The 27183-nt window shown below is 26.5% G+C and overlaps 1 protein-coding gene across 1 annotated transcript in view; it reads right to left on the minus strand.

The window, feature by feature from the left end:
- Positions 1–3677: 3677 nt before the first annotated feature.
- Positions 3678–27183, minus strand: part of LOC129971636 (Wilms tumor protein 1-interacting protein homolog) — a 92581-nt gene continuing 69075 nt past the window's right edge. The window contains exons 2-8 of the mRNA XM_056085588.1: positions 19882–19983; positions 18917–18984; positions 15911–15973; positions 14015–14145; positions 11106–11157; positions 9480–9548; positions 3678–6059 (exon numbers count right to left, since the gene is read on the minus strand). Coding sequence (XP_055941563.1) covers positions 5916–6059; positions 9480–9548; positions 11106–11157; positions 14015–14145; positions 15911–15973; positions 18917–18984; positions 19882–19983 — 629 coding nt within the window. The 3' untranslated portion in view covers positions 3678–5915. The remainder of the gene's footprint in view (positions 6060–9479; positions 9549–11105; positions 11158–14014; positions 14146–15910; positions 15974–18916; positions 18985–19881; positions 19984–27183) is intronic.

Genomic DNA, 27183 nt, shown 5'->3' on the forward strand with positions numbered 1-27183 from the left:
GTTCCATGAAAAAATTGTCTTTGATTTTCTAAAAAAAATCCGCAATTACTTAGTTGCCAACCCAATATATGGAACTAAAAGGTGAATCTGCGTAGAATAAAACTCGCACTTGTTAGTGGAGAATTTTAGAGAAAGAATAGCAATTAAAGTCTGATAAAACTTTAGCCGCTATCCTTTCTCTTTAGATATAGCTACAGTCAGTTGGATACAAGTATAATTTACAAAATTTGATGCAAAATAGCCTTTGCTTGAAATGAAGTGAATGAATATTCTGCGAAATTAAGCAAGCTCGCCAACTGAAATAGAGATTTTACTTTATAGTTCCCGTTTATTTGACAAAAAAATTATAAATTTTTATTCGCAAAATCGTATTAGACATTTTTCCCATATCAAGATCCAGCGTTAGAATTTAAATGGTTTATGGTTCTATGCACTTCACATTATAAGGCCCATTTTTAATAAGATGGTCAATTTAAATTCGCCTTTCATTTACGTTAATGATTTATTTTAGATTAATATTTTTTTTGATTTGAAAATATGTATTTGCTTTTATTTAATAATGATTCCAAACTGCTCACTATTCAAGTCTGTGCATTATATAATTGAAGCATACATTCAGTTTTGTTAATATTCTTATAACTGAGAGGAATGAATTATTGTAGCAGTTGCATTACTCTTATCTTCTCTTTTGGAAACTAGATGGCGATACCTGATTAGGCCATCCCATAGTGCATTGCGATTGTAATTAGAATGAGATGTGATGCTGAACTGTGAAGTCGCGAGTGTGATTGTCTTTGTGTGTTTGTTTAGTGTGTGAATGTGATTATTAAAAGAAATGTTCCTAAAAACATTTGTCCTGTTGCTTCCTGCATGGATCATAATAATCTACATACCACCACATTATATAGTAACCTGACCATTATATGAGATAAAGTTATTATCCAAATAAAATTTTATATTTCATAGAATTTATATTTTTTAACTAATTTATTTTGAACTAGGAAACTTTTTTTTTTTTTTTTTTTTTTTTTTTTTATCGGTCTAGGCAGCTGCCTAGTTGGAAATACGCCATTACCGATATCTTCAGCTTTTCAAAAATGCTTGATTGTTAGATATTATATTAAAATGCGAATAACAAGAAGTAAAGCTACATTCGTTTAATCGTGAAAGATCTTTAATGAAATCAGCAGAGATAATGGAACAGTTCCGAGATTAATTCTTTTTTGTGTTCAGCCCTTATTACAGAAGAAAGTAATTTGAATAGAACTTTGCAAATTATCTGACAACATTGGTCAAATTAACTTTGACCTCAAACGAGAAGTTGAATGATATTTTATATCCTTTAACCTCAAATTTTAATGAAAAAGATGTTAAATATCATCATCTATGTTTTCCATGGGACAAAAACGGTTTTGGAATTTAAAAATAGTCTCAAAATAAAATCTTTATAATACAACTTTTAGCTCAATATTAACTTCCTTATCTGCTCTACAAATAACATTATTGATACTGAGTAGCATAGACTCCATTAGCATAGGACAGCATTTTTAAACTTTTTTTTTACTTGCATATCCCTTATCATGATTGCTCTTAATACCCTGGCTTCACCCTCTTTTCTCTTATTTCAATCAATCTATTAACATGTTTTTTCCATGCACTCCAAAACCATTTCACATTCCTATTGAAGGCAATGTATCAGGGGTTGAAAAATGGATAGGAGATTATTACAGAAAAGATATATAACTATTGAAAAAGATAATTTCAAAATGTGAAATTCATTTAAGAAGTTTAACCTTCCACATGTGTATATATTCTTTACTATTCCATTTTTAACATTATATCAAACAGATTTCATTTATGATATGGATAATTTCCTCTGATTAATTATATTTGTCTTTGCAACTTTACTTTCCTTATCAAATATTAAAAAAATTAAATACTTGCACAGAATTTCAGATTTATAAAAATGAGCATAACTTGCATACTGGCCATATTTTCTATAGAAATAAATTGGTAAGTCATCAATTATTATTTAAGCCTAATTGAATCATTTAAGTGGTTAATCAATTAACTAAATACTTTAAAATTTATTTATACATGCCTGAAGTTTTTTATAATAATTAAGTTTTTAAGACTATAACTTAAAAGATAGCTAAAAGAGCACTGAATTTATTTTAAAACGATAACTAACATTCAAGTAAATCTATCCAGTAACTAATGGAAATATATTACTAACTTGAATTTTATCATACAAATTCCGTATATTACATTTTTTGATAAAAATGAAAACATTACGCGAACATGATTTTTATGCCATTTCAAAGATTATCTTTATAGAAATTTATATTCTACATCTCTTTATTTCAGAACAATTTGTTCTTAATTTTAATAAATTAAAGTTTGTACAAAATTTGTAATAAATAATACTTGTTTTTATTGCAATAAATTCAAACCATTTAACTGTAAAGTCATAGTAAATTTTTTCCTCCCACCAATTTTTGTGCAAAACTTATAAACACAGTCCACCAAATTATTAAGTATATTAGAAAATAAATTAGGTATGCTGAAAGATTGTATTAATCTTTCCTTTTTTTTTCAGCTTATTTTAATTTGATAAACATGCTGTTGTCCATGCTCACATAATATATACCAATTGTGTAATGTACCAATTTAATTTTGGACTTAACAACACATAACAATTAAAAAAAAAGTGAACAAAAAGCACAGAGTAAGATGATGCACAATTATCTTACATGAAGAATAGTAACTTAAATGAATGTTAGATAATGCAGATAATCATAATTTTCCTGCAATTTCATTTGACTCGACTTAAAAAGATTCAAGTAGGTGATAAACAGGTCAGGTATAAGATAGCTAAAATAATGCTACTTGAATTTCTGTCTTAATTTGAATTAACCATGAATATGAAGTTATGTATAAAATTACTAATAGAAATGAAATAAAATCAATATTCCTGGAGAACCAGTCATTCACTGAAATTAACTAGGTGTCTGATATGACTAATGAAATTTTTAAATTAGTTTGATCTCAAGCAAACTAGAACAGAATTATTTAAATAAACTTCTTGATTTGTTATAAGAAAAAATTGTTTGTTCAATTGCAATACATAAACTGCTGTTGTTTATATATATGAAATCCGAACAGGAAAAGTGCAGGAAGCTAAAATATAGGGGAAGCAAATAATGTAAATGAGAATTAGAGGAATTGTACCATCTCCTCTTTTTCAGCCCTATTCATACTAAATTATGGGGGGGGGGGAGAATTTAAGAAAGAATTTTTTTTAATAATGCATTCTATAAGAAAGCAATTATTTAAATATCACAAAGATAATTTTTATTAATAACTTAATTTTCTTCAATAAATCACTAGAAATTAATGTAAAAATAAATATCATTACAGCAATAATAAAAACAGGAAAATCAGAAATTGGTTAAAATTTGTGGATGAATTCCCTTCCTAAATTAAGATTCTAAAAATCCCTAATCATCACTAATTATTTCTTGGTTAATTTGTTCATATTTTAACAAGTTATTTTATTCTTTATAATATTAATTCCCCACCAAATACAAAGTAGAAATCACTTATATCATGCACAGTAAATGATAAAGAAAACAAGACAAAATCAGATCATGTGATCATTTATTTCTTTTACATGTATCCAGAAAAATCATCAAAAAATCGCATGTAGTCAAATTATCATTAAAAAAAACTAGAAAATGACAAATACAATATTAAATTAACAAAAGTTATCACAATGATAATTTTGAAAAGGGCTGCACAATAAAAAAATAATGAAACCTAGAAAGCTTAAATTAAAAAATTTAGCATATGTGACACTAAATAAAAGTTAAAAAAAAATTACTGAAAAACTTGCATATTATATACCCCTAAAATACTATCAATCAATAATTAATGACATGTAATCAGTTGCTTCTATGTTTAGAAATAATTTTTTTTTGTTGTCAAATTTGGATCTACATCTACAATCTGTCAATACCATTTTCAATAATACATAATACATAGAAACAATATTCAATAATTAAAATTACAGTTCATTAGTAGTAATTAAAATTCTCCTGTCTTTGAGGTTAAAAAGTGTATATATATACACACACATAAACCCAGTAAGCCAGGTACTAAGAAACTTGTCATTGATTGACAGTGAAATAATTAAAATTACCATTAATTTAAAACCACAATGAATTAGTATAAATAAAATTAGTGCAACCCTGAGGAAGATATTTGGAAATAAGTAATAAAAGATTCTGCTTTTTACAAATGAAAGCAAAGAAATACTCTTATTAATATATGTTAATATGCAGCTATCTGGAATGTTACGAGTTTCGGTAAACTATAAAATAGCTGAAAAAAGTGTATCAATTTTGCATTTTTATCTCTATTATTTTTTTTTCCCCCAATAAGGTGACATTATTCTTCAAAATATACAATTCTTTCATATAATAAATTATATTTCAAGAATTCTCACTTTAATAAATATTTTTATAATTTCTACAGTTTTGCAAAATAATTATCTGCATTTCTAATCGAATACTTTTACACAGGACATGTTTAGGTTTCCAGCACCCAAACCAAACATCAGCTTGTCTTGTTTTTTCCCCATCACATTCCCAACACATCAAGGAATCCAGAATGTAAAAAGGAATGTCAAAACTTCAGTCATTTGTACATAAAGTTATTAAGATTATATAACAAACATATATGAAATATTCATTATTATAAAAATAAAGAAATACATCATTTATACAAAGTAATAGAAAAAAATTATGTAGAAATTTAATAGATAATTAAATTACAGAATATTAATCATTTAATTTATTTATTATAGTATATGCTATATATAGAACAAAGCATTATAAATTATGTAACAAAAATTCCCTCATAAAAATTAATATCTTAAGGTTTTTGAATAAATCTGCATTACAAACATTTCAACACAAATACACTTTTGATTTTAATATCACTGAAACAGGCTTTTGATGATAAATTTGGTTTTACAACTATCAATGATTTTATTTTGGAAAAATGTCTACAAATTAAAAAAAGTTTCAAGAGCTTAAAATGTTTGGTCTTCATAAATGAAAATTGAATTTGGATTTTTTTTAAAAAATATTTCTTGAACTTAATTTTTTATTTATCAAATGTTATTTTTTCTTTGTATAACTATTAGAAGCAACATACCAATACAAATTACAGCAGAAACATGACACATTTACTTCTGTTGAAATTCGAAAAAATTTTTAAAAATAAATATTAAAAAAACTTTTTACAAATAGGCTGCATAGTGGTCCTTCACTTTTTCTCATTAAGATACAACCTATAACTTTACTTAAATAAACTTATTATTTTTGGAAAAATAAGAATGAAATTCTGTTATTAAATTAAGAAATAAAAAGGATTAAAACATACATAAATGACACAGTAAAAGACAAATTTACAATATATTATAGAAGATTTAAACCAATATTTAATCAGAATTACAATATAACACTGACTTCCAAAAATTGATAATCCTCATAACTGAAATGAAAAAGAATTGGAATACAGAGGAATAAAATCTACAAAGCAGTTTGAAATCACTCAAGTCATATAAAGTACTGATTAATTATATCACAAAATCAAGCATCTTAAAAAAAATCTAAATTCGCTTATATGATGTAAGTTTCTCTCATGATATAATAACAATGCTGATGAATGCATACACATGCATATATAAAATTACAAATTTATAAGTTTACAAAAAAGAATTCAACTTGCAAAAAATTATCTTTCAATGCAAAAAGAAAGATGTAAGTTGAAAGCAGTAGATTTGCAGTTGAATATGCCTTGTATTAAATAAAGCGAGAATGTTACATGTATTGACTATAAACAAATAATTACATGATTTTATTCACTGAATCACAAACGCTTGAATTGCTCATAACTTCTAATCGGTGAACATGACATTCTTGACACAGAAGATGATTATCCAACGGATAACACCTCTTGTCAGGCTCGTCCGTTAATTGCAAGCCACAATCCTGTAAAAAGATAAATGCAAGTTAATGGTTACATGTGTGAAATCTACATACTAAAATAAATTTAAAAGCATAAAGCACATCTTTCAAAAAATGTTCATCTTATGACTGACCACATCAAGAATTCTGTGATGCTATACTAATATTTTAATAGGAACAGTTTAAATGCATTAAGCCTTAAATCCAGATGTTGTCTTTATAACCAAACTAGCCGCCTTTGGCGACCAGCCGGTTCGCCAATCTTAATGTTCGTTAAAATTTTAATAATTAAATATTTTATGCAATTTCTACTTTAATAGCTTCTTCATCAAAATATTTTAAAACTTCAAATTTTGATTATCATATAATTCATTCATAATATTATAAAGGCCTTCAGTCATAACGTGATATGTATCTCTCTCATTTTCTGTTAGCGCCCGTAGAATTTATGCTTTAAATTAAAGTGGAAAGAATTTATCTTCAATTAATATAATAATATTTTTTACTGAAACAAAGCATTTTTTTATAATCTGATTACTGAAAATAGAGTCACTCAGCGTTTAAACTTTATGGGCACTAAAGAATATTTTTTTAAATTTATGTAATATCTCAAGAGTTGGTCAACAAAATTTTCTTAGATTCATTATGAGCAGATCGATTCATTAACAATGTTTAAATTTAAATGCATCAAACACTAAGAAAATAAAACGAATCGTTTAAAATAAACGGTTGAAAACAGGTTTTAAAAAAACTACTTAAAAAACGTTGTACTTAAAACTATAAGCATATACATGTTGTCATGGCAACAATCAGAACAGAATGCGCATGCGTGAATTTTCTTCACCGGTTACGTAACGCAAATACGTGATTTTTTCTACGCCAGTTGGGGTAACGCTATGCGGATTAGAAATTTTTAATTTCCTTTATTCTGTTTTATTTTAATTCAAAAGTACTTCAGAATGAATCTGAAAGATTGATTCATTAACAATGTTTAATTTTAAATGCATCAAACATTAAGAAAATAAGCAGAACCGATTGAAATAATCCGCCGAAAAATTTTAACCCTAGCCTCATTACTGTTGGGAGAAAAAAACAACGGAAGCCTTTCTCGTTTGGCGCTGGGGATAATGGAAGATTTTTTGGCGGAAAAGTTGGCGGTGGGGAAAATGGAAGATTCTTTTGGCGGGAAAGTTAGTTTTTAATTAATAATTAAAATTCTAATTAAAATTTCAAAAAAAGGGACCCCAGGTGCACATTCCCGACCTCTAAGGTATACATGTACCAAATTTGATAGCTGTATGTCAAATGACCTGGCCTGTAGAGCGCCAACACACACACACACACACACACACATTGAGCTTTATTATAAGTATAGATATACCTAATTTTGTATTTCCAAATATCATGAAAATAAAAGTGTGACTCTAATAGCTCTTGTTGCCAAAAAGATATGCACTGAAAATATTATAAAATCAATATACAACAAAAATATGGTACCGGAAGTGCTTGAAAAAAAAAAAACCTTTTTGACTTGTGGCTGCATGTTCCTTTATTTGTCGATTTTATTTATTATTTTTTTTCTATTACACTATATATATATATATAGAATATTATCTTATATACTATATATTTGCAACCAACGTCAACTAAAAATCGCTGCTTAGAAAGTAAGATATTAAAATCTACAGTTATCATTGTATTTGGGAATTTGAAGGTTTGTTGTAGGCAGATTTTTAGCTCTGTTACCAACTGCCAACAGAAACACAAAAACATTTCTTTCAGTAAGCCTAGAAAATTATAAGTTTTTTGGTTTCAGATAGTAAAAACTAATCAGGGTGAACTTTATATAACTTAAATTTGAATTATATAACTCATATTTGATGCTGCATTTTTAGAGGGAGATTTAATCATAGGTGTTTCAAACTGAACTGTTTGAATTTTAAAAACTTTTTTTTTCTGTGTACATTCCCCCTATATTTTATATAAAACCTCAAAAAATATATTTAAATTGAAAAAGAAATAAAATTATTTATTAATAACTGTTAATATAGCGAAAAAAAAAAGACATATACCTCTATATGCAGAAAATAAAATAAAATTATTTATTAATAACTGTTAATATAGCGGAAAAAAAAAGACATATACCTCTATATGCAGAAAATAAAATACAAGTTCTCAAATTGTAAAGAGTAAACCATATTAATGTGTGATGTTATGTTTTGTCTATGCTTTATAAAAATAATAACTGTTTCAAACATTTCCATGTAATTTCTTAACCAATATATGATCACATATATAATTATCATAAATTAAACCCCCTTTGGTATCCCAGACCGATTTTTGAAATTATTTTGCAATAACATTTTTGTATTAAAATTAATTACTTCCAAAAGTAATTCATGGAAATTCATTATCTTAAATCCTAAAAAATCCTCTGTATTTAATAATATAAAATTTTATCAATATCCCCCCCCCTCTTAACTAAAGGCTTAGTGATACTGGTTGGCAACAAAATTTTTTTTAGTCTTTAACCATAGTTAAAACAAAATATGATTTTTAAAAGCATTTTCCTAATAATAAAATTTAAAAAATTTAGGTTAAAAGAAGTAACAAGAAGTGGGCTAATCGACTGTTTACCATTAATTCAAATCCAATTTTAAAAAAGACATGACTTTAATGCAGAAAAATTTTGAAGTCAACCCAACTTTTTCAAACAATTCATAATGTAAGCAAAAATTTCATTTTATAGCAGCAGCGAAATCAACAAGCTTCAAAAATAGTCATGGCTGCATCTCAAAAAATTAATAAATTTAAAAAAAAAATTCACAAAAATTAACTTCTTTAATAGTAAATTTTAAATGAAATTATATAATTTATAAAATTTAAAACTGATGACTAGATTGGAAATGCTAGATGAAAACAATAATTATAAGCTCAATAATTGTAAGATATATATCTTAATATGCAATTTTCACAAATTATCTGAGAACTAATGTGTCTGTATGCAAGGTGCATTAAATAAGAACAATCTGAGAGGTTACGTTACAAGAAACAAAGTGTGTTTAAAAAAAAGAGACAAGTTTGTTGAATCTATAAGAGATAAATAAAAACAATATGACAATTATAATTAAGATGTCAATAATATTCATAAGAATTTGTGTGAAAACTACATTTTAATATAAAAATATAGAAATAATCTTTAAAAAATATGATTAAAAAAACTAACAAAGCTTTTTTGAACCTTATAACATGATTTCGAAGTAAATGATCTATCTTGACACAAATAAAAAAAAATGTTAATTAAAATTTAAATACAATTTTTTTATAAACTTTTTTATCAATGTATTCTTAAATAGGACTTTTTACATAATGACACTTAACTGCATCCTTTTATAAAGAAAAAATTTCAAATGCACAAAAAGTTGAAACATTAAAGTATTTTACCTCACACACGTAACAGTCAACATGAAAATCTCTGTCCATTGACACAACTCGAACAGTCTCATCAGTTCCCTAAAAATAATAAGTAAGCTTAGTTTTAAAATCAAATTTAGGAACATGCATGAAAATTTTTTAATAATTTAAATTATATGCATTCTTTATTTGACATATATAAATCCTCTATATTATATAAGGAAATAGAAACTTTTAAAATCTGAATTAATAGCTTGATTTCCAATGAACATTTATGCAGTCTCAATGTAATTTTTTTTCATTCTTTTTAATTTCAAAATGATCAAAAGAATTTATATAAAAAGCAAATTAAATAGATATTAAATATATAATTCATGCATCTGCTTTTTTTCTTTCTTGTCTTAATGAAAAAGACGATATTAACAATGGAAATAATCTTCCATCATATTTTATTTTTGCAGTAAAAAAGGAAATCAACAGATAACCATAACTATGTACAAAGATAATTTTTTCAACGAATATCCTGTGAATAACAATATGCAATGCATTAGTTGTAAAATATATTTGCATCACAAGGAAAAACTATATGGATACCATTTATAAATTAATGTTTTTCACATATGAATACTTTTCTATCATAAATTTATAGTAAATTTAACTGCAATAAAAATCTTTTTTTTAGTTATAAATGTATACCTCATCTTAAAGATACAATAAAAATCTTCATAATAGCCACTGCCATAATATAAAATAAGAAGGAATATAAATATATCTTGTTAAAATTTTTTGAAGTAAAAAGTAGTACAGTTTAGGAAATGCGTTGATTTTAGAAACTTCTCTTTATTCTAGAAATTGCGATAATTTAACCTGAAATCATTATTCATTTATTTGTTATTATTAGTCATACTAAATAGAGATACTATTAAATGATCAATATAAATAAATTGATAACATATATTCCAAAATAAGACAACTTCAAATTCATTAATTTACTGATTTTAATTTGCATAATTTGCAATGTAATATTTAATTCTATTAAATAATATTAATTCTGATACATAAAGGAGAAACATATGCTTCAAATTAGATACACATGATTGATTAAAATTATATGTAAAGTAAAGGAAGTTGTAGATTGTACCTCAATATATTTTTTTATTGCAATACCAAAGTGTAATTTATATAGTGTTGTAATAAAAGAAGCCAAGAATTCCTAGACTAAATAAAGTACACATCATTTTCAAAATATTTGTTTCCTCCTTTATATTTAAAAAATTTACAAACCATTTAATATAACAAATAAAAAATAGAGTGCATCTGATTAATGTACGTTTGAAATACTCCTTAATATACCAAACAAAACAATGAAAAAAAGGAAAATTTGATTTAAAAAAAAGTAAAAATAGAACGTGGGCAAGAATTTAAAAAAAAAATGCATAAATAAAACTAGTTCAATATTGTGCATGTAGGATCATTTAAACATTACACTGCACTAAAAATATTCTGAACATTAAATTAGCCATTTTGATGATAATTTTTAAATAAATATTTTCTTAGGTAAGGAGCTTACACAGAAGAGAAAAATACAGTGACTACACTACAAATAAACTAGTAAACATATGAAAAAGCAATAGAAAACAATAAAATATTTATTACCTCAACAGGAGTTATAGCATGCCCACATGCAGCACACTTTGGAGCGAACATTCTAAAACAAGGATAAATAAATATTAAAATACATGTACCAAAGTCAAATGTATAGCAGTAAAATCAAATTCATTAATGCAAGCTGTATAAAGCATTCTTTTAAACATTAGACATAAAGCTTTAATTTTATATTAATGACACCATTTCAAGGATAAGATAATTGCTTTTAATCTAAACAGTTTAAATTCATTCTAATACTTTCCCCCATAAAAATATTTATTAGCACAATAATATATTTGAATAATTCTTCAACAATTTATTATATAATTATTAATATGGGACAATTTATTTTTATGGAGAGACCAAATGAATTTTTACTCGACAAAAAGAAGAATATTTCACAACGTTTTGCATAAAATTAAGTAAATGTATTTTTCTCCATAAAATTCCCATAAACATTCTAAGAATATTTTACTAATTATTCAGTAAATAGAAAGAAAAAGGAATTAATATTAGTATATTCATTTTCAATCAGAAATGAGAAGAAAATGAAAACACTTCATAAATATTCTTTAGTTGACAGCAAAACTACAGATATTATACTTTTAAGTAATAATAGCAACTTTTAAATTTATTTTTTCTATAACTGTTTTGTTTAAATATGATAGTTAAGTAAATTCAAAATATTATATAATTAAAAGACATGAAACTCTTGATGTCAGTGACAGAAATTTTTTTCTTCTTTTCCTTGTATTTTAAACCACTGGGGGAAAAATACCAATCTGAAAATTTATACAATACAAAAAGACTGATCTTCTCTTAAATTTGGCAATGGGTTCATTTTTTTTTTCATCCTTTTTAGTGATAGTATTTACACGATAACAGTTTAAGTAATAATCTGTCACAGCTCTAAAAACTTGAATCTAATATTTTTACAATTATAAATCATTTTCAAGATTTTTTTCATGCAATCTAATAATATGAAGCAAAAAGCATTTTCTTTAATAACAATGACAGGCTAATATGTCAATTGTATTTCATTTCATTTAAATTGTCTAACTTTTAAAAAAAATTTTTTAAGATTGATAAACAAAATTTTGGACTATATAAGGCACCTGAACCAATTTCTCTTAGTCTCAACCCTTATTCTCAATGCACCTGTTTAGTTACAGATTAAGATAAAATAAATTCTAAATTTTGAAATTTGATGTAAAATTTAAAAGAATGTAAAATTTAACCAATAAAATAAATAGTCAACTGAATAAAAGTATATTCATACAAGCAATAAAATCATGAGTGTACTGGACTTCTTTTATGATTTAACTAAAAATATGAAAAGTCTTTTGTTTATACTGGAATAAAAAAATAAACTGAAGATTATTGGGGGAAAAAAGAGGTTTATGATATTTGTTTACTTTTGAGAGTACCAACAGTTACTGTTATAATATGTAATATAACATCAGCACTCACAACATGAGTCATTTGTCAGTTATAGGAACAAATAGAATATAAAAGTATTACAACGATCATTTTTGCCTTTCCCCAATTCTACAAGAACCTTTCTTCCATTCACGTTTCCAAATGAACAGGAAAAAAGAGCAAAGTCCCAAAAGCAGAGTTAAAACTTTTATGTATCAACTAATATAATCACAAAAAAAAAAAAATTTAGAAAGTAACATAACATATTTTAAAAGGCGAAATAAAGACAAAACAAAAAGAAATACTTATAATATTATCAAAGGTTGTATCAAGATACAATCAATAGAACTAAGACATGAACAACTTTTGGAATCATTGAAAACTGATTATATTTACACTAAAGTTGCGAATAAAAGTTTCTTCTGCTTACTTATTTGATCAATGATTTTAAGCTGTTAAATTTTGATACATACTCCCTTAACCTCTTTTGAAATATAAAATTAAACATATAATTATTTCTTTCTTGTAATAAAATAATAAAGCAGGAAAGAATTTCAGTACTCAGAAATGGAGAAATTGTGTAAAACATTATCCCATTATTGAGTTCATCTGAAGTAATGGCTTAAGTTAACAATTTACAAATTTTCAATCATTTCTTTATATAATATGTAAAAATTAAATATTTATTATTATCATAATTTTTTTAAAAAACCAAAAACTAGGAATGAAGGAAATGAAATATAAGGTTAAAAATTTCATTTGAACATTGGTAAGAATTATATAATACTTGATTGAAATATCTAATAAATGAGGAAAAATATACTCGAATAAAAAAAGATGTGAAATTAAAATGGAAGAAAGAACCTGATGTTAGAAAGTAAATGCAGTTTGCATAAATGTCTGCATTTGAAGACAGGAAAGGCAAACAAAATTTCAGGAATTTAATAAAAATTAACAAAATGCATCAAGTGAAATAAAAATCAAATAATTCAATGAGTTCAATCTGAAATGCAGGCACTGAAAGCTATGATAAATAAACTGGGTGCTTAAAAAATTTCAAATTCTAAAATATGAAATAAAATTTAACTATTGAAAACATGCAATTTAATAATGCATGATAATTTGAATATATTATTGTATCTTTTCTGTAAGCTTCCAAGAAGCATGTCTTCAAAACATACAATTTAATAATGTATATTAATTTGAATATATTATTGAATATTTTCCTTTAGCTTCCCAGAAGCATGTCTCCAGCTTCATATTTTTCATAATGAATTAAACTGTATTCCAAAAGACATCCTTTTAAATCACTAGGTTTTAGAATATTGTATTATTACCAAATTTTCAAAGAATACAAGGCAAGAAGATGAGAAAATAAAAAAGAAGAAAATTTATAAAAATATTAAAATGTAAAAAAGTTGAAAATTTAAATTCTAAAATCAAATAATAATAGTGATAGAAAGAAGAAAAATCAGATGTATTTTATCAAATATACTTACTTATGATAATCATTCACACAATATATTTTATTGTCCATATCAATTGTAAAAGGCACACCATCTAAACAATCGTTGCACACACAACATCGGAAACATCCAGGATGATAAGATTTTCCCATAGCTTGTAAAATCTATATCAAATAAGTAATAACATTTAAACATATGATTTATATTTATTAATAAAGTCATCACTTTTCTCATCAATTACTATATATTTTATTTCAAGTTTATCAATTTTTCAAATCAGATTAATCATTATCTCACTCCAAAATATAAAAAGCAAACAACAAAAAATTTCAAACATAGAAAAATTAATCTATATGCTTATAATTTTATGATACCAATATCATTCATTTTTGAGTTTATAATCAGCACTGCCAGCATATCAACAAAAACAAGTCTATTACTTTGTTAGCCCCCCCCCATAAAAATGAAAACAATATTAAAATTAAAAAAGAAATAGGATTTAATTTTTTAAAATTATAATTAACATTTTTAAAGCAGCTTTTTTTAAGAACAAGATGATAATGAATGTTAGTAATAGTCAATGTTTGAAAATTTAAATAATGATAAAAAAATACTTTTTTTTTTGTTCAGTAATTTTATTTCACAATTTTTTTTCAATAACTTTTAATTACAAATGACAAAAATAAAATTTAACTGTTTCTAGCAACTTAAAAAAAACAAAACTTGATGGAATAATAAATTCTTATAATCAAATTACATAATGTAAAATCTTTAATTACTTTTTACAGTTACCATTTAACTGTAATAATCAATACAGTATACTAAAGTCTTAAAAATTTCAAACATATTTTACAAAGAACCCTAGCTACTAAGGAAAATTTTTAAATACATTTTGAAATTATTCTAAACACATGCAAAGATTTTTAAATTACAAGGGAAAAATTCCTTGATTGGGAAAGTTAAATAGATAATTTTCAAATTTTTAAATGGTGACAAAACTATTTTTATGCAATATTTTTTAAATTATAGCAGGAAAATGTAAAAAGGCTTAATATTTCATTACTACTGCAATTAAAATTCTGAAGAAAAAATGTTTTGAGGTACAATTCCCCTTTATCTCAAATATATGTGTGCCAAATATGGAAGCTCTATTTCCAAAGATCTAATTTGCAGAGCATCAACACACAATTGCACCACAAGTCCCTGTTCTAAAATTAAATTAATTTTCTACCATTTCAGATAGATATCTAGAGAAAACAGAACCATATCCCTCTTTTCAGAGCAAGTTCTGCATTTGGCTAGCACACCTATTATAATTATGTTGACTGTTTATTAAATAAAATAATATTTACAATGTCCAATGAATGCTGAGAAAATTTACATTGTTGAAGATACAGAGCCAAATTCCAAGAGATGACTGAATATATATTATACAAATGATGAAAATGTGTACAACTGAAGATGAAAATACAAAACAGTTCTGTGTATACTAACTACAGTATGAGAAGAGATTAATAATAAAATCAATGTTTACAAAAATATGCTGATACAATAATGTGAGGAATTAGAAATTTTGAGCTTTTTGTGAATAAGTAGATAACAAAGGGAAGCGGCACTGATGTTAATCTAAGATAAAAATGAACAAATAAGCATAAATAATAATAAAATTGACAATTATTGTTGTTTTTTATTAATTATTAAAGTAGAAAGAGCCTTGAAAATATAAAATAAAATTGAATAATAATGAGAAGGAAAATTAATGGAAATAAAACAGTTGATAGTAAAAATAAAAATATGTAATTGAAAATTTAATATAATAAATAAAAGAGTAATACTTATTTAAAAAAACAAATCATGATGATAAGATGAGAGAAAATAAAATTAATAAAATAGAATTTAAAAGAAAAAAAAAAACCAAAAGAAATTTACCATGTCCATAATCAGATGACCACACACGCCACATTTTTCTGCTGTTTGTTGGAATCCAGAGTACTACAATAATAAAAATGAAACTATTTTGTAATGAAAATAATATGTAATTAAATTTAATAAAAATTTGATAAAATGTACAGTAACTAAAAGGCAAAACAATATTACATCATTAATCAATTATCTATTTTTTTTTTAATTTTCAAGTATTTGCAATATATTGTATATTTATATATTAAAATAAAATTTGATAAAACTGTATATAGTAATATTAACCATAATAAATATTTTAATTTCTTTTAAATTTAATGAACTTTATTTCAATTTATCCTCTTTTATGCATATATAGCACAAATCAACAAAGCAAACATCTTAATCAAATGAATATATTTTAATTACCAAACAACTATAAATCTGCATTAGTAGACTTATTTGTACAATTTATAGTGATTTATTACTTAAAAACTAATTTAATCCCATAAAGCTGGTTACAACTTCAACTCTAATTTATAAAAGCAAATTTAAAATAATTTTAATAAGTATATTGCCAATTTAACAGAAAATTCTTATTCATTAAACAAAAACACACACACACAGATAAAAAAAATGTTTCTTCCTTAAAAAAAAAGAAGAAAAGTCTGAAATTATATATCATGCATTGATATAACACAAATATACCTTCATTCCTTTTATGACAGACCTACACACGAAAGAAGAAAAAGAATTTTCAGAAAGTAATTCATTTATGAAGGTAAAGTAGAGAAATTATAAGACATTAGCAATAGATATTAGTAAAGACATTAGACAAGAGAAACAAAGAATAGATACTAACTATGAAATGAGTAATTGAAGAGTTAAGATTTCATACTTTCTATCACAATACTAATTACCTTTTTTCTGCAGATTCGGCAAACTTTCAAAATTAACAATTAATATATAAAGAAATTTTTCAAACAGCCATCTTTTAATTGTAAATCAGCAAAATATTTTAATACATTTTTATTAAGACATAATAAATATTCCCACATTTTACAAAAATGAGAAGAATCTTTTTCTTAATTCTTTTCAATATTAATTTGTCAAATGTTAAATATCTTTAATATTTTCACAAATAACACCTGGAAAAAACACATTTTGTCACTGAAATAGCACTTTAAACTATTATTTTACTTAAATTAATTCCGAGAATGTGATGCACCTTTTACATATAATACAATTTATATAGATTTCTCATTTACAAACAAGAGGAAAAAAGGATAATAAATCATTATATCCATTGATAATAAATGATAATTCATGTGATATTACAAAAACATTAACCGTATTTTTTAAACTCATTTTCTGTATTTTTAAATCTAAAAAATTAATTGTACCCTTCATTCTTATTATTTTATATATTAGTGAAAATAATTATTACTTTTAGATTTATACTTTTCAAAAAATTGTCTATTTAAAGATACACTCCTTGTTTTCCTTTCACAAATTAAGAATGCTTTCTTTTAAATCTAAATAAAAAAGATATGTTTCAATTTTTTACCTTTAAAATTTCAAAAAAGAAGAAAAAAAGGAATTGAAAAAAAATTAAGGGACCCCCCTCCCCTCCCAAAGAGTAACTTTTTTTTTTTTTTGTCCTTTTTAAAAATGTATAAATACAAGCGATTTCCTGACAATTATTTTTGCTTGGCAACAACAGCTCAAATCATAAAACTTAAGTATATTTATTTATCTATACTTATAATAAAGCTCAATGTGTGTGTGTGTGTGTGTGTGTTGGCGCTCTACAGGCCAGGTCATTTGACATACAGCTATCAAATTTGGTACATGTATACCTTAGAGGTCGGGAATGTGCACCTGGGGTCCCTTTTTTTGAAATTTTAATTAGAATTTTAATTATTAATTAAAAACTAACTTTCCCGCCAAAAGAATCTTCCATTTTCCCCACCGCCAACTTTTCCGCCAAAAAAATCTTCCATTATCCCCAGCGCCAAACGAGAAAGGCTTCCGTTGTTTTTTTCTCCCAACAGTAATGAGGCTAGGGTTAAAATTTTTCGGCGGATTATTTCAATCGGTTCTGCTTATTTTCTTAATGTTTGATGCATTTAAAATTAAACATTTTTAATGAATCAATCTTTCAGATTCATTCTGAAGTACTTTTGAATTAAAATAAAACAGAATAAAGGAAATTAAAAATGTATAATCTGCATAGCGTTACCCCAACTGGCGTAGAAAAAATAAAGTATTTGCGTTACGTAACCGGCGAAGAAAATTCACGCATGCGCATTCTGTTCTGATTGTTGCCATGACAACATGTATATGCTTATAGTTTTAAGTACAACGTTTTTTAAGTAGTTTTTTTAAAACCTGTTTTCAACCGTTTATTTTAAACGATTCGTTTTATTTTCTTAATGTTTGATGCATTTAAATTTAAACATTGTTAATGAATCGATCTGCTCATAATGAATCTAAGAAAATTTTGTTGACCAACTCTTGAGATATTACATAAATTTAAAAAAATATTCTTTAGTGCCCATAAAGTTTAAACGCTGAGTGACTCTATTTTCAGTAATCAGATTATAAAAAAATGCTTTGTTTCAGTAAAAAATATTATTATATTAATTGAAGATAAATTCTTTCCACTTTAATTTAAAGCATAAATTCTACGGGTGCTAACAGAAAATGAGAGAGATACATATTACGTTATGACTGAAGGCCTTTATAATATTATGAATGAATTATATGATAATCAAAATTTGTAGTTTTAAAATATTTTGATGAAGAAGCTATTAAAGTAGAAATTGCATAAAATATTTAATTATTAAAGTTTTAACGAACATTAAGATTGGCGAACCGGCTGGTCGCCAAAGGCGGCTAGTTTAAAATGTAGCATATTGCTACAACATATAATTGCAATTAATTCAATAAAATGTATTTGACTGTCAGTAAATCTAGTCATTCTATTTTCAAATTTAGTATAAAATTATTATACAAACAGAACTGCATGCTTACAAGATAGTCTTCTTCACAATACACTTTTCCATGCACATTGTAAAATGCTTTTCCTCTTAAAGCTCGTCCTGTAAATGGAAACAATGGTTTAAAATCTCGAATGAAAATTTTTGTGTAAGTATAGAATAAATCTTCATTTTACTTATAATCTAATCTTAAAAGATTTCATGTTTTAATCCTTATCTAGTTATATTTTTGCAATGTTCAAACAATGTACACTGAAAGATACAAATTCTAAACAGCATTTTTAAATTTTGAATTAAAAATTGGAAATCACTTTAATTTAAAAATGAATCCTAATAAATATTGCCTATGAATTTGGAATAATCACAATCAGTAGACAGCCTATTCATTCTTTTCATATTTTGTTCGTAAATGATCTGAGCTTTTTAGGTAAGTATGCACTGTGGCAGATCATGCTTTATGAAGATGCTTTTAGTTAAAAAATATGCCTTCAGCTGATGCTTTTAGTTACGAAATGTCCAAGGTCAGTTATAATAACTTTGAATCAATGGCTAAAATAGGTATCTCCTCTAGTATATCCTTTCACTTTGTAAAAAATTCTAGGAAAGTTGATAAATGATTTTTGTTATGATGCATGTAACAGCACATACAAATTTTTTTTTATAACAGACTTATACATATAGGTTATATTTACATTTATAATTCAGATAAATTTACATGTATAAACATTTAAGTCTCATAATGACACTTTTTTTTCAAATCTAGGCAAGTATTAAATTTAATGATGACTATATGGTTTTAGTTACATCCAAATAAGGTTTGTTAAATTGTTAATTAATTTTGTAATGCAAAAATATTTATAAGAAGTATAACTGATTTATTATGTATAACTATATTTTATTTTATATATATGTAACATCATGCATATATGTAAAAATAATAAAGAGTACTGTTTGACAATACATTAAAATTCAGTAAATTTTACAATGTTTTATACATACCACAAGAGCAACATATGAAACAATTTGTATGATATAAATTTCCCATTGCCTGACATGCTTGACCAGCTCCAGTTACTTTTTCACCACAGGTATGACAAATTCCTATAATAAAGGAATTATTTAAATTAATTTGTTGTTTTTTAAAAATTATTAATAATGTAATGAAAATCATGAAATCAAAAACAGGAAACTTAAAGAGAAATTAAACATGTGCACACAATTTCAAAAAACAGAAATATTAATGATATTAATGAAATTAGAGGAATTTGCTGATGTGCTATGAGTTGAAAGAGAGGTGGAATTCAATGCTTCTTCATCTGCACATAGCTTCTGATGAAGAAATAAGACTGCAAATATAATTACTTAGAAAACCATACTGCTCAGATATATCACAAAATTAATTAAGAAATTCATTAATTTGGCTACCAAAAATAAAGCAGAAATCTTAATCAAAAATTTCCCTTCCAAATAATCACAATACTGCAAATATTCAACAATTGATATTCTTCAGGAAGGAATCTTGAACAAAAAGTTAGAGACCAGAAAATTCAATGATCTATCAGTCAAAATAAGGTTAATAGGTTTCCACAATTACTTGTTTCGTTCATTAAGTACAATCAGAGAGAACCCAAAGAAAATTCCACACAGCTTTAAATTGGTCATTCATATTCACTTAATGATACAACTTAACACTTAACTTACATTATACAACTTAACACTTAAGGCATTATGTCATTTCATTTTTTTAGCCCAGCCACATAAGAGAGATACTGATGTACTTGCTTCGATTTAAACTCTTATGAGTAACTTGACAGAGTACACATCAATCCCATTCCATGCACCCCAAACCTCTCCTGTACCACCAACAATTTGCAGCAGCTGAGGTTTGATCTTAGGGATTATTTTTGGCTAGCTTTGCAGATGATCAGAGACTGCTTCTAAAGGCTAAATAACCCACCTCCCTTTCTTCTCTTCGTAACATTGGTATTTATGTATGAGCATGTGAATGTTAACCAAAAGGATGAATGAATGCATAGTATCATTTCACCAAATAATAGTCCCTTACAGATAAAAAGAAAACAAAGGCACCAACAGTATCCAGACTTAAATCAACATTTTTTTTAACTAGGTCTAAATATAATAACTATCAGGTCATAGAGTCTAGGTGCTCCACCCAAAACATTCATCACGTCAATGTTCAGCCCACCCACCTCAAACACTGAACACACATTTCACATGGCATAGTGTAATGGAAATTAATATATTATATCCAGTGTTACCAATCTATGTCATGTCGATTCTGAATGGATTTCAACAATAATGATTGGTTTTCACATGAATCAATTCTATTGTCTTGACATGGAGAGATTGTGAATGACTGGTTTAAGACTTAAGAAATTCTTAACAATTTATTTCTTTATATATATCTGAATGCAGAAAAGGATTTGTGAAAAGACAAATTTATAAATATTATTAAACTATATTTCAATCGACAGTTTTCTTTGAAATATTCATAAATTTGCGTTTTTAAAGCACAATTTGATCCACTAAGAGTGAAGATTTTTATTAGTTCATCCAATAAATTGTGGCTCATTTATTTATATTTTAAAATCGTGGACAATAACTTATTTGATTAATTTAAAAGAATGCCCACTTCAATCTTAAACACAAGTATATGTTAACAAAAGATTTCCTAGTTTTGGACAATGTGAAAGATTTTGCTTTTACATTTGTAGTATATAATAAAGTATAGTATAGTTTGAAGAAAATAAACAAATTGGAACGAAACGATTATCTTCTGTTAAAATAAGCAATTTGAAGTCGATAATTTCAAATTGCTGGATGTAAACTTTTTTAAAAAAATAAAACAAAAATAAAATAACATTAAAAATTATCTGGCAGTGATATATCAAATTACCTTATGCAGATACAAAATATGCTAAAATATTAATTGTTAGTATTAGGTAAATCAAGTTTAATCGCATTAGAACAAAAAAAAGTTTATTTTAATTTATACTAACATAACGGAGTATACTGAATGGTCAGTTATATTTGCAAAATTCAATGGCGAAATCGCTCTAACTATACAAAATTTTGTGAAGTGTTGGTGGAGGGTAGGCTACCACAAATGAGTCTAGGAGTTATAAACTTTCATATGAAATAAGAATTGGCGAAATCGGTAGAATAATTATGATTGAGGAGTCTCTGCTTATATTTTTTTCTCCATAGAAAACGTAAGGAAAAGTGATGCTTTTAAAATTTTCTTTCTCAAAAAAATTGCAGACAATTATTCATATCAAACATGACACAAGCATTTAAAAAAAAAAATGCTGCATTTCATAAAACAATAAGTTGCGCCAAACATAAACATCAAAAAGTAAAATAAATTATTAATTGAATGATAAAATGAACAAGTTTGTATGAAAAGTGTTTGAGATATAAAGAAAAATATATATTGTAGAATTATATACTGAAAAAGAAACTTAATCCATCTCAAGAATGATAAAATTCGATTATGAAAACGCTGAAACCCACGTTTACGAGAAAATGTGTTACGTTTATGACATACCTAAACATCATAAGCTTTCATACAAAAGAAAAATTGATGAAATCGGACAACTGGTTGGTGCTGAGGCATTAGTTATTTGGTTTTGTTAATTATTTTAAATCTGTAGCTTGCTTAATCATTTCCACAAATTTTGATGCCTTAGATAGTAATTCTGGCAACTGTCAAGTCATACATAAAATTCTTGAAAGGATTTTATCAATGAAAAATAGGAAATAAGTCTTGCAAAAAAAGAAAGAGAAGAATTTAAAAAAAAATGCGTATCGAAAAGAAAGCTGGCTTTATCAATCAATCGTTTAGCATACTCATCATCACTTGAGCGTTTCGAGTTTCCGACAAGTAAGTTTTTTTTCCACTAAGTGCAGGCACCATAAAACCGTTAATAAACACTGGTTTGCAGACGAGAAGTAAACAAACCGGCGTCGCGCCAGTGATTTCCCACGGTATGGCTTTCGAAATAATACAACACATTCGACGGAAAAAATAAAAATCGTTGCTTTTCAATTAGAATTTATGTTTTTAAATTCTATACTCAGAGAGTTAATCTTGCACATAAATGGAAAGAAAATGTATAAATAACCCAGTTTTTCTAAAATTCAACTGCAATGAAAAATCAGATCAAAATGTAGAATTCTCAAATAATATGGAATGTCATTAAAACCATATAAAATATCGGAGGTAGCAGAAATTACTGTTTTGGAAGCTATTACTACAAGGTCCTTTCTACAAAGGTAAATAAAATATTCTTCCGATTTAAAATGATTATAGGCAATCATTTGGATGTAATATAAAACTTGTTGGAAATAGTCTGCTTATTTTTGAAGTATAATCCGAAACAAATCTATAAAAAAATAATATGCAATGTCAAAAAAAAAAAAAAAAAAAGTTTTTGGTTTATTCGAATTTCAGCAGCTATCTGTGCAAACATTTATGTTTTGTGGTTTTGATTAATAGAACTAATTTGGATCGAGGACAACATAGCCAGAACGAAAACAATGAGAGAATTCAATATGCAGTTAATTATGGTCGAGTCAAAAATCTGTAATATGAATTCGTCAATCATGTGGATGCTCTTTGAAATTCAATTTTAGTTCTTTGAAATTCTTATTGATATTATTTGAATAATTTTTAATTATTGTGAAATGCGTAACTGTAAAAAAATATTTAATGTTTATGAACTGCTTCCGCAAGTAAAATAAGTATGCCCGTTGCTTGAGTCCACAAGGACACAATAATAAAATAAATTTCAAATAATAAAAATTACTTTTGAACAATACTACTTTTCTAGAAGTTACCGACGGGAAATATTAAATTTGCAATTGAAATTTTGTAGCTACTGTTATTAAAATTTCAATTAAAATTTTTGATAAATTTTATTTTTCTTGGAAAAATTAAGATTTTATTTTTCAATATAATCAAACAACAACAAAAGATACGACGCAAAAAAACACGATGAATAATTTGATATAATAAAATAAATAACATCTAGAATTTGAAAATGATGTAAAAATCTTCTTTGTGCCATAATTTTAATTTATTAAAATTTCAGGGAATGACATCGAAGTGCCCATCCCCTTTTCCTAAATTATATCTGTGCCAAATTTGGTATTTGCACGTCAAACGGTCCCATCTATAGAACCCCCAACAAACGTATTACAAGTAGAGGAAGATATTTATATAAGTGGATTAATGCTATATGGAATCTATAGCAGAGAATACTCAACAATTTAAAACTATTCCTAATTTTGTGGAGCAAGGGGTAGGTAAGAACATAAGCAAATAAATCTTAACCAAGAAATCAAATAATAGAACAATTCATTATTGTACAAAGCAGGAAACTAACTATAAGGTAAGGAATAAGGCCATTTTTCTTTCAACTGGATATCACACGAAATCCAATTCAAACACTTCATTCTTTCTCCAGAAAAGCCCCTTTCATTCACAATAACGCTCGCTTTTATTCAAAAAGCCTCCTCCCTCCCATATTATTACCATCGAATCACCACCTATCCGATTTTTCAATTAAGGGCCAGAATTCTGATCCACTTAATGCACTTTTTTTGGAATTCGAAACAAGACGTTCGTTTCCCGCCACCCAAAATGTTCATACAAATTCCGGCAGAATTGTAATGAAGGGAGGTACAGTCAAAGCACAGGGCTGGGCAGAGGAAATGAAAGAGGATAAGATGAAGAAACACAATATGCAAATGCATGGAAGGCGCAGGTGTATTTGCTGCAAAGGAAGAATGGTATATAAAAAAGGGCTTTTCTTTGTGGAAAAGGACAACCCGGATGTGAAGACTTAATGCAAAGAGAAAGAGGATCACGAGGAAGATAGCATGGGTTTTGCCTTCACTGCTTACTCGGGTTCCAGCCAGCCCGCTTAGCTAGAAAGATCGCTATCGGACGATTTCTCATATTTCACTGGAAGCATGATTCTGGACATTACGTACATCCGGAGTGAAAATGCAGAGGGTGCGGCTACTAGTGGAATGGTATTCGAATAGTACAATGGGCATATAAAACAGAATTTTTTCTCTCACCCTAATATGCATTATTTTGTAAAATTAATATGAATTCGTTTTCCGATTTAAAAACCATACTGTGAGTATTTTTCAAACACCTTAGAAGTCCAATCCTGCTCAATTAAAAAAAATTAGTTCAGTTATATTAAAAAAACCGTTTTGATGAGGTCTTTTGGGGACGGGCATAAGGTAGTGGATTTAAGGATTTTGGGGCCCTAAGTAGCGCAGGTTCAGATGCCCCCCCCCTTTAATAAACTGAAAATTTAGTTTCATATTTTAACACATTTTTAGCATGTTAATTATTTACTTTTGGTCAGTTATTCATATTTTATTAGCTTTGAGGAAATGCATTTGTTTTTATTTATCCGTTATGACTCTAGGCTGAGCACTATCCACAGTATCACTGAAGCAGATGTTCGGTGTTTTAATATCTAAATACAAATAATATAAATATAATACAAATATTTTAATATCTAAGTGAATGCAATAAAGCGTATAGGATTAATACTATATGTAATTGATTGAAGCGAGGATTCAATAACTATGGAATATTTTCCAAATATTTTAGTAATTCAATCTTGCTCAATTAAAAACTGTTTCAATTACGTTAAAGACGTGTTTTGAACAATAGGAGGTCTATTTTGGGGGATATCCAGTAATGGATTTAGGGATTTTGGGGCCCTAGGGAATGTAGATTCTGCTCTCCTCAAAAGAATAAACAGGAAATTTAGTTTCCCATTTCAATACATTTTTACCATGTTAATTATATTATTTAGATCAATCACTTATATTTTATTATCTTTGTGGAAATGTATTTGCTTTTATTTATTCATTATGACTCCAGGCTACGCACTATCCACAATATTACTGAAGCAGATGTTCGGTGTTTATAAATATACTAATACATAAGTGAACGTAATGAAGCGTATAGGATTAATACTATATGTTAACTTATTAAAGCGAAGATTCAATAACTGTGGCTATTTTTCAAACCATTTACTAGTCCAATCTTGATCGGTTTAAAAAAACTAGTTCAATTATTTTAAAGCCTCGTTTTGAAATAATACGATGTTCTATTTGGGGACGGACATATAGAGGTGGATGTAAGGATTTCGGAGTCCTAGTGCAGATTCTGGTGCTCTCTTCCTTCGATAAAATGGAAATTTAGTTTTCCCATTTCAACACATTTTTAGCATGTTAATTACTTATTTTAGGTCAATCATTCATATTTTATTCACCATTTATATTTTATTAACTTTGCGGATATACATTTGTTTTTTATTTATTCATTATGACTCCAAGCTGCGCACTATTCACAATATTACAGAAGATGTTCAGTGTCTAATATTCTAATATCTAAGCGAATGTTATGAAGCGTATGAGTTTAACATCATATGGAATCTATAGGGACGAAGATTCAATAATTTTAAATCATTCCTAACCATTTTTTACATTCTTTTTATCAGATAATTAAAAAAATGAAGCTTTTTAATCGATATGCGTGCGGCCCTAAGCAACAGCAAGTAGGAAATCTGCCACTGCGGACATGAATCATGGCCTGCTATCAAGAAAGATGCTCAGACAGAAATTCCATTTACAGTTATACGAAGGCTACTGTTGTCATCATAATATGCACTAAACTTTATATACATGATTAATTTCAGATCCTATCAGGTTCCAAATTCAAAGTTACTCGCCTTCAAAGCGGAAATGTCGCCAATCTAATAGCATAGTCTCATGATTCTGAATTCTGGTCAAAGATGAGGACGACCTATGAGACAATATACCCTCTTCCACAGAGTTCCAGGCCAAATTATTAGGAAAGTTTTTCTTCATTACAGCAATCTTAAGATGCATAGTACACACACAATCGGAGAAAAACAGTGACTAACAAACTGAATAAATACAAGAAGATCTACTATTTTTTAAATATTAAAAAAAAATCATATTAAGAAGTAAAATAATATGCAAAAATAAAACATATTTTCATACAATCCTTCAAATGTTTTCCACAAAATCCTTCAAAAATTTTCACAGGTCTAACAAACCAGCGGATTTTTTAAAAATTGGGGGCATCATTTTTAATGCTTCTGTTAATGACATTAAAAATGTTTTTTTTTTTCTTTCTTTCTTTCTAACCAATTACTACCATCACATTCTGTTTTATTTGTTTGACAGAAGAGCAAGTTTTGCTAGTAAAGTGTATACTGA

Source organism: Argiope bruennichi, chromosome 6, assembly GCF_947563725.1.
Source record: "Argiope bruennichi chromosome 6, qqArgBrue1.1, whole genome shotgun sequence".
In the NCBI taxonomy this organism is placed as follows: Eukaryota; Metazoa; Arthropoda; class Arachnida; order Araneae; family Araneidae; genus Argiope; species Argiope bruennichi.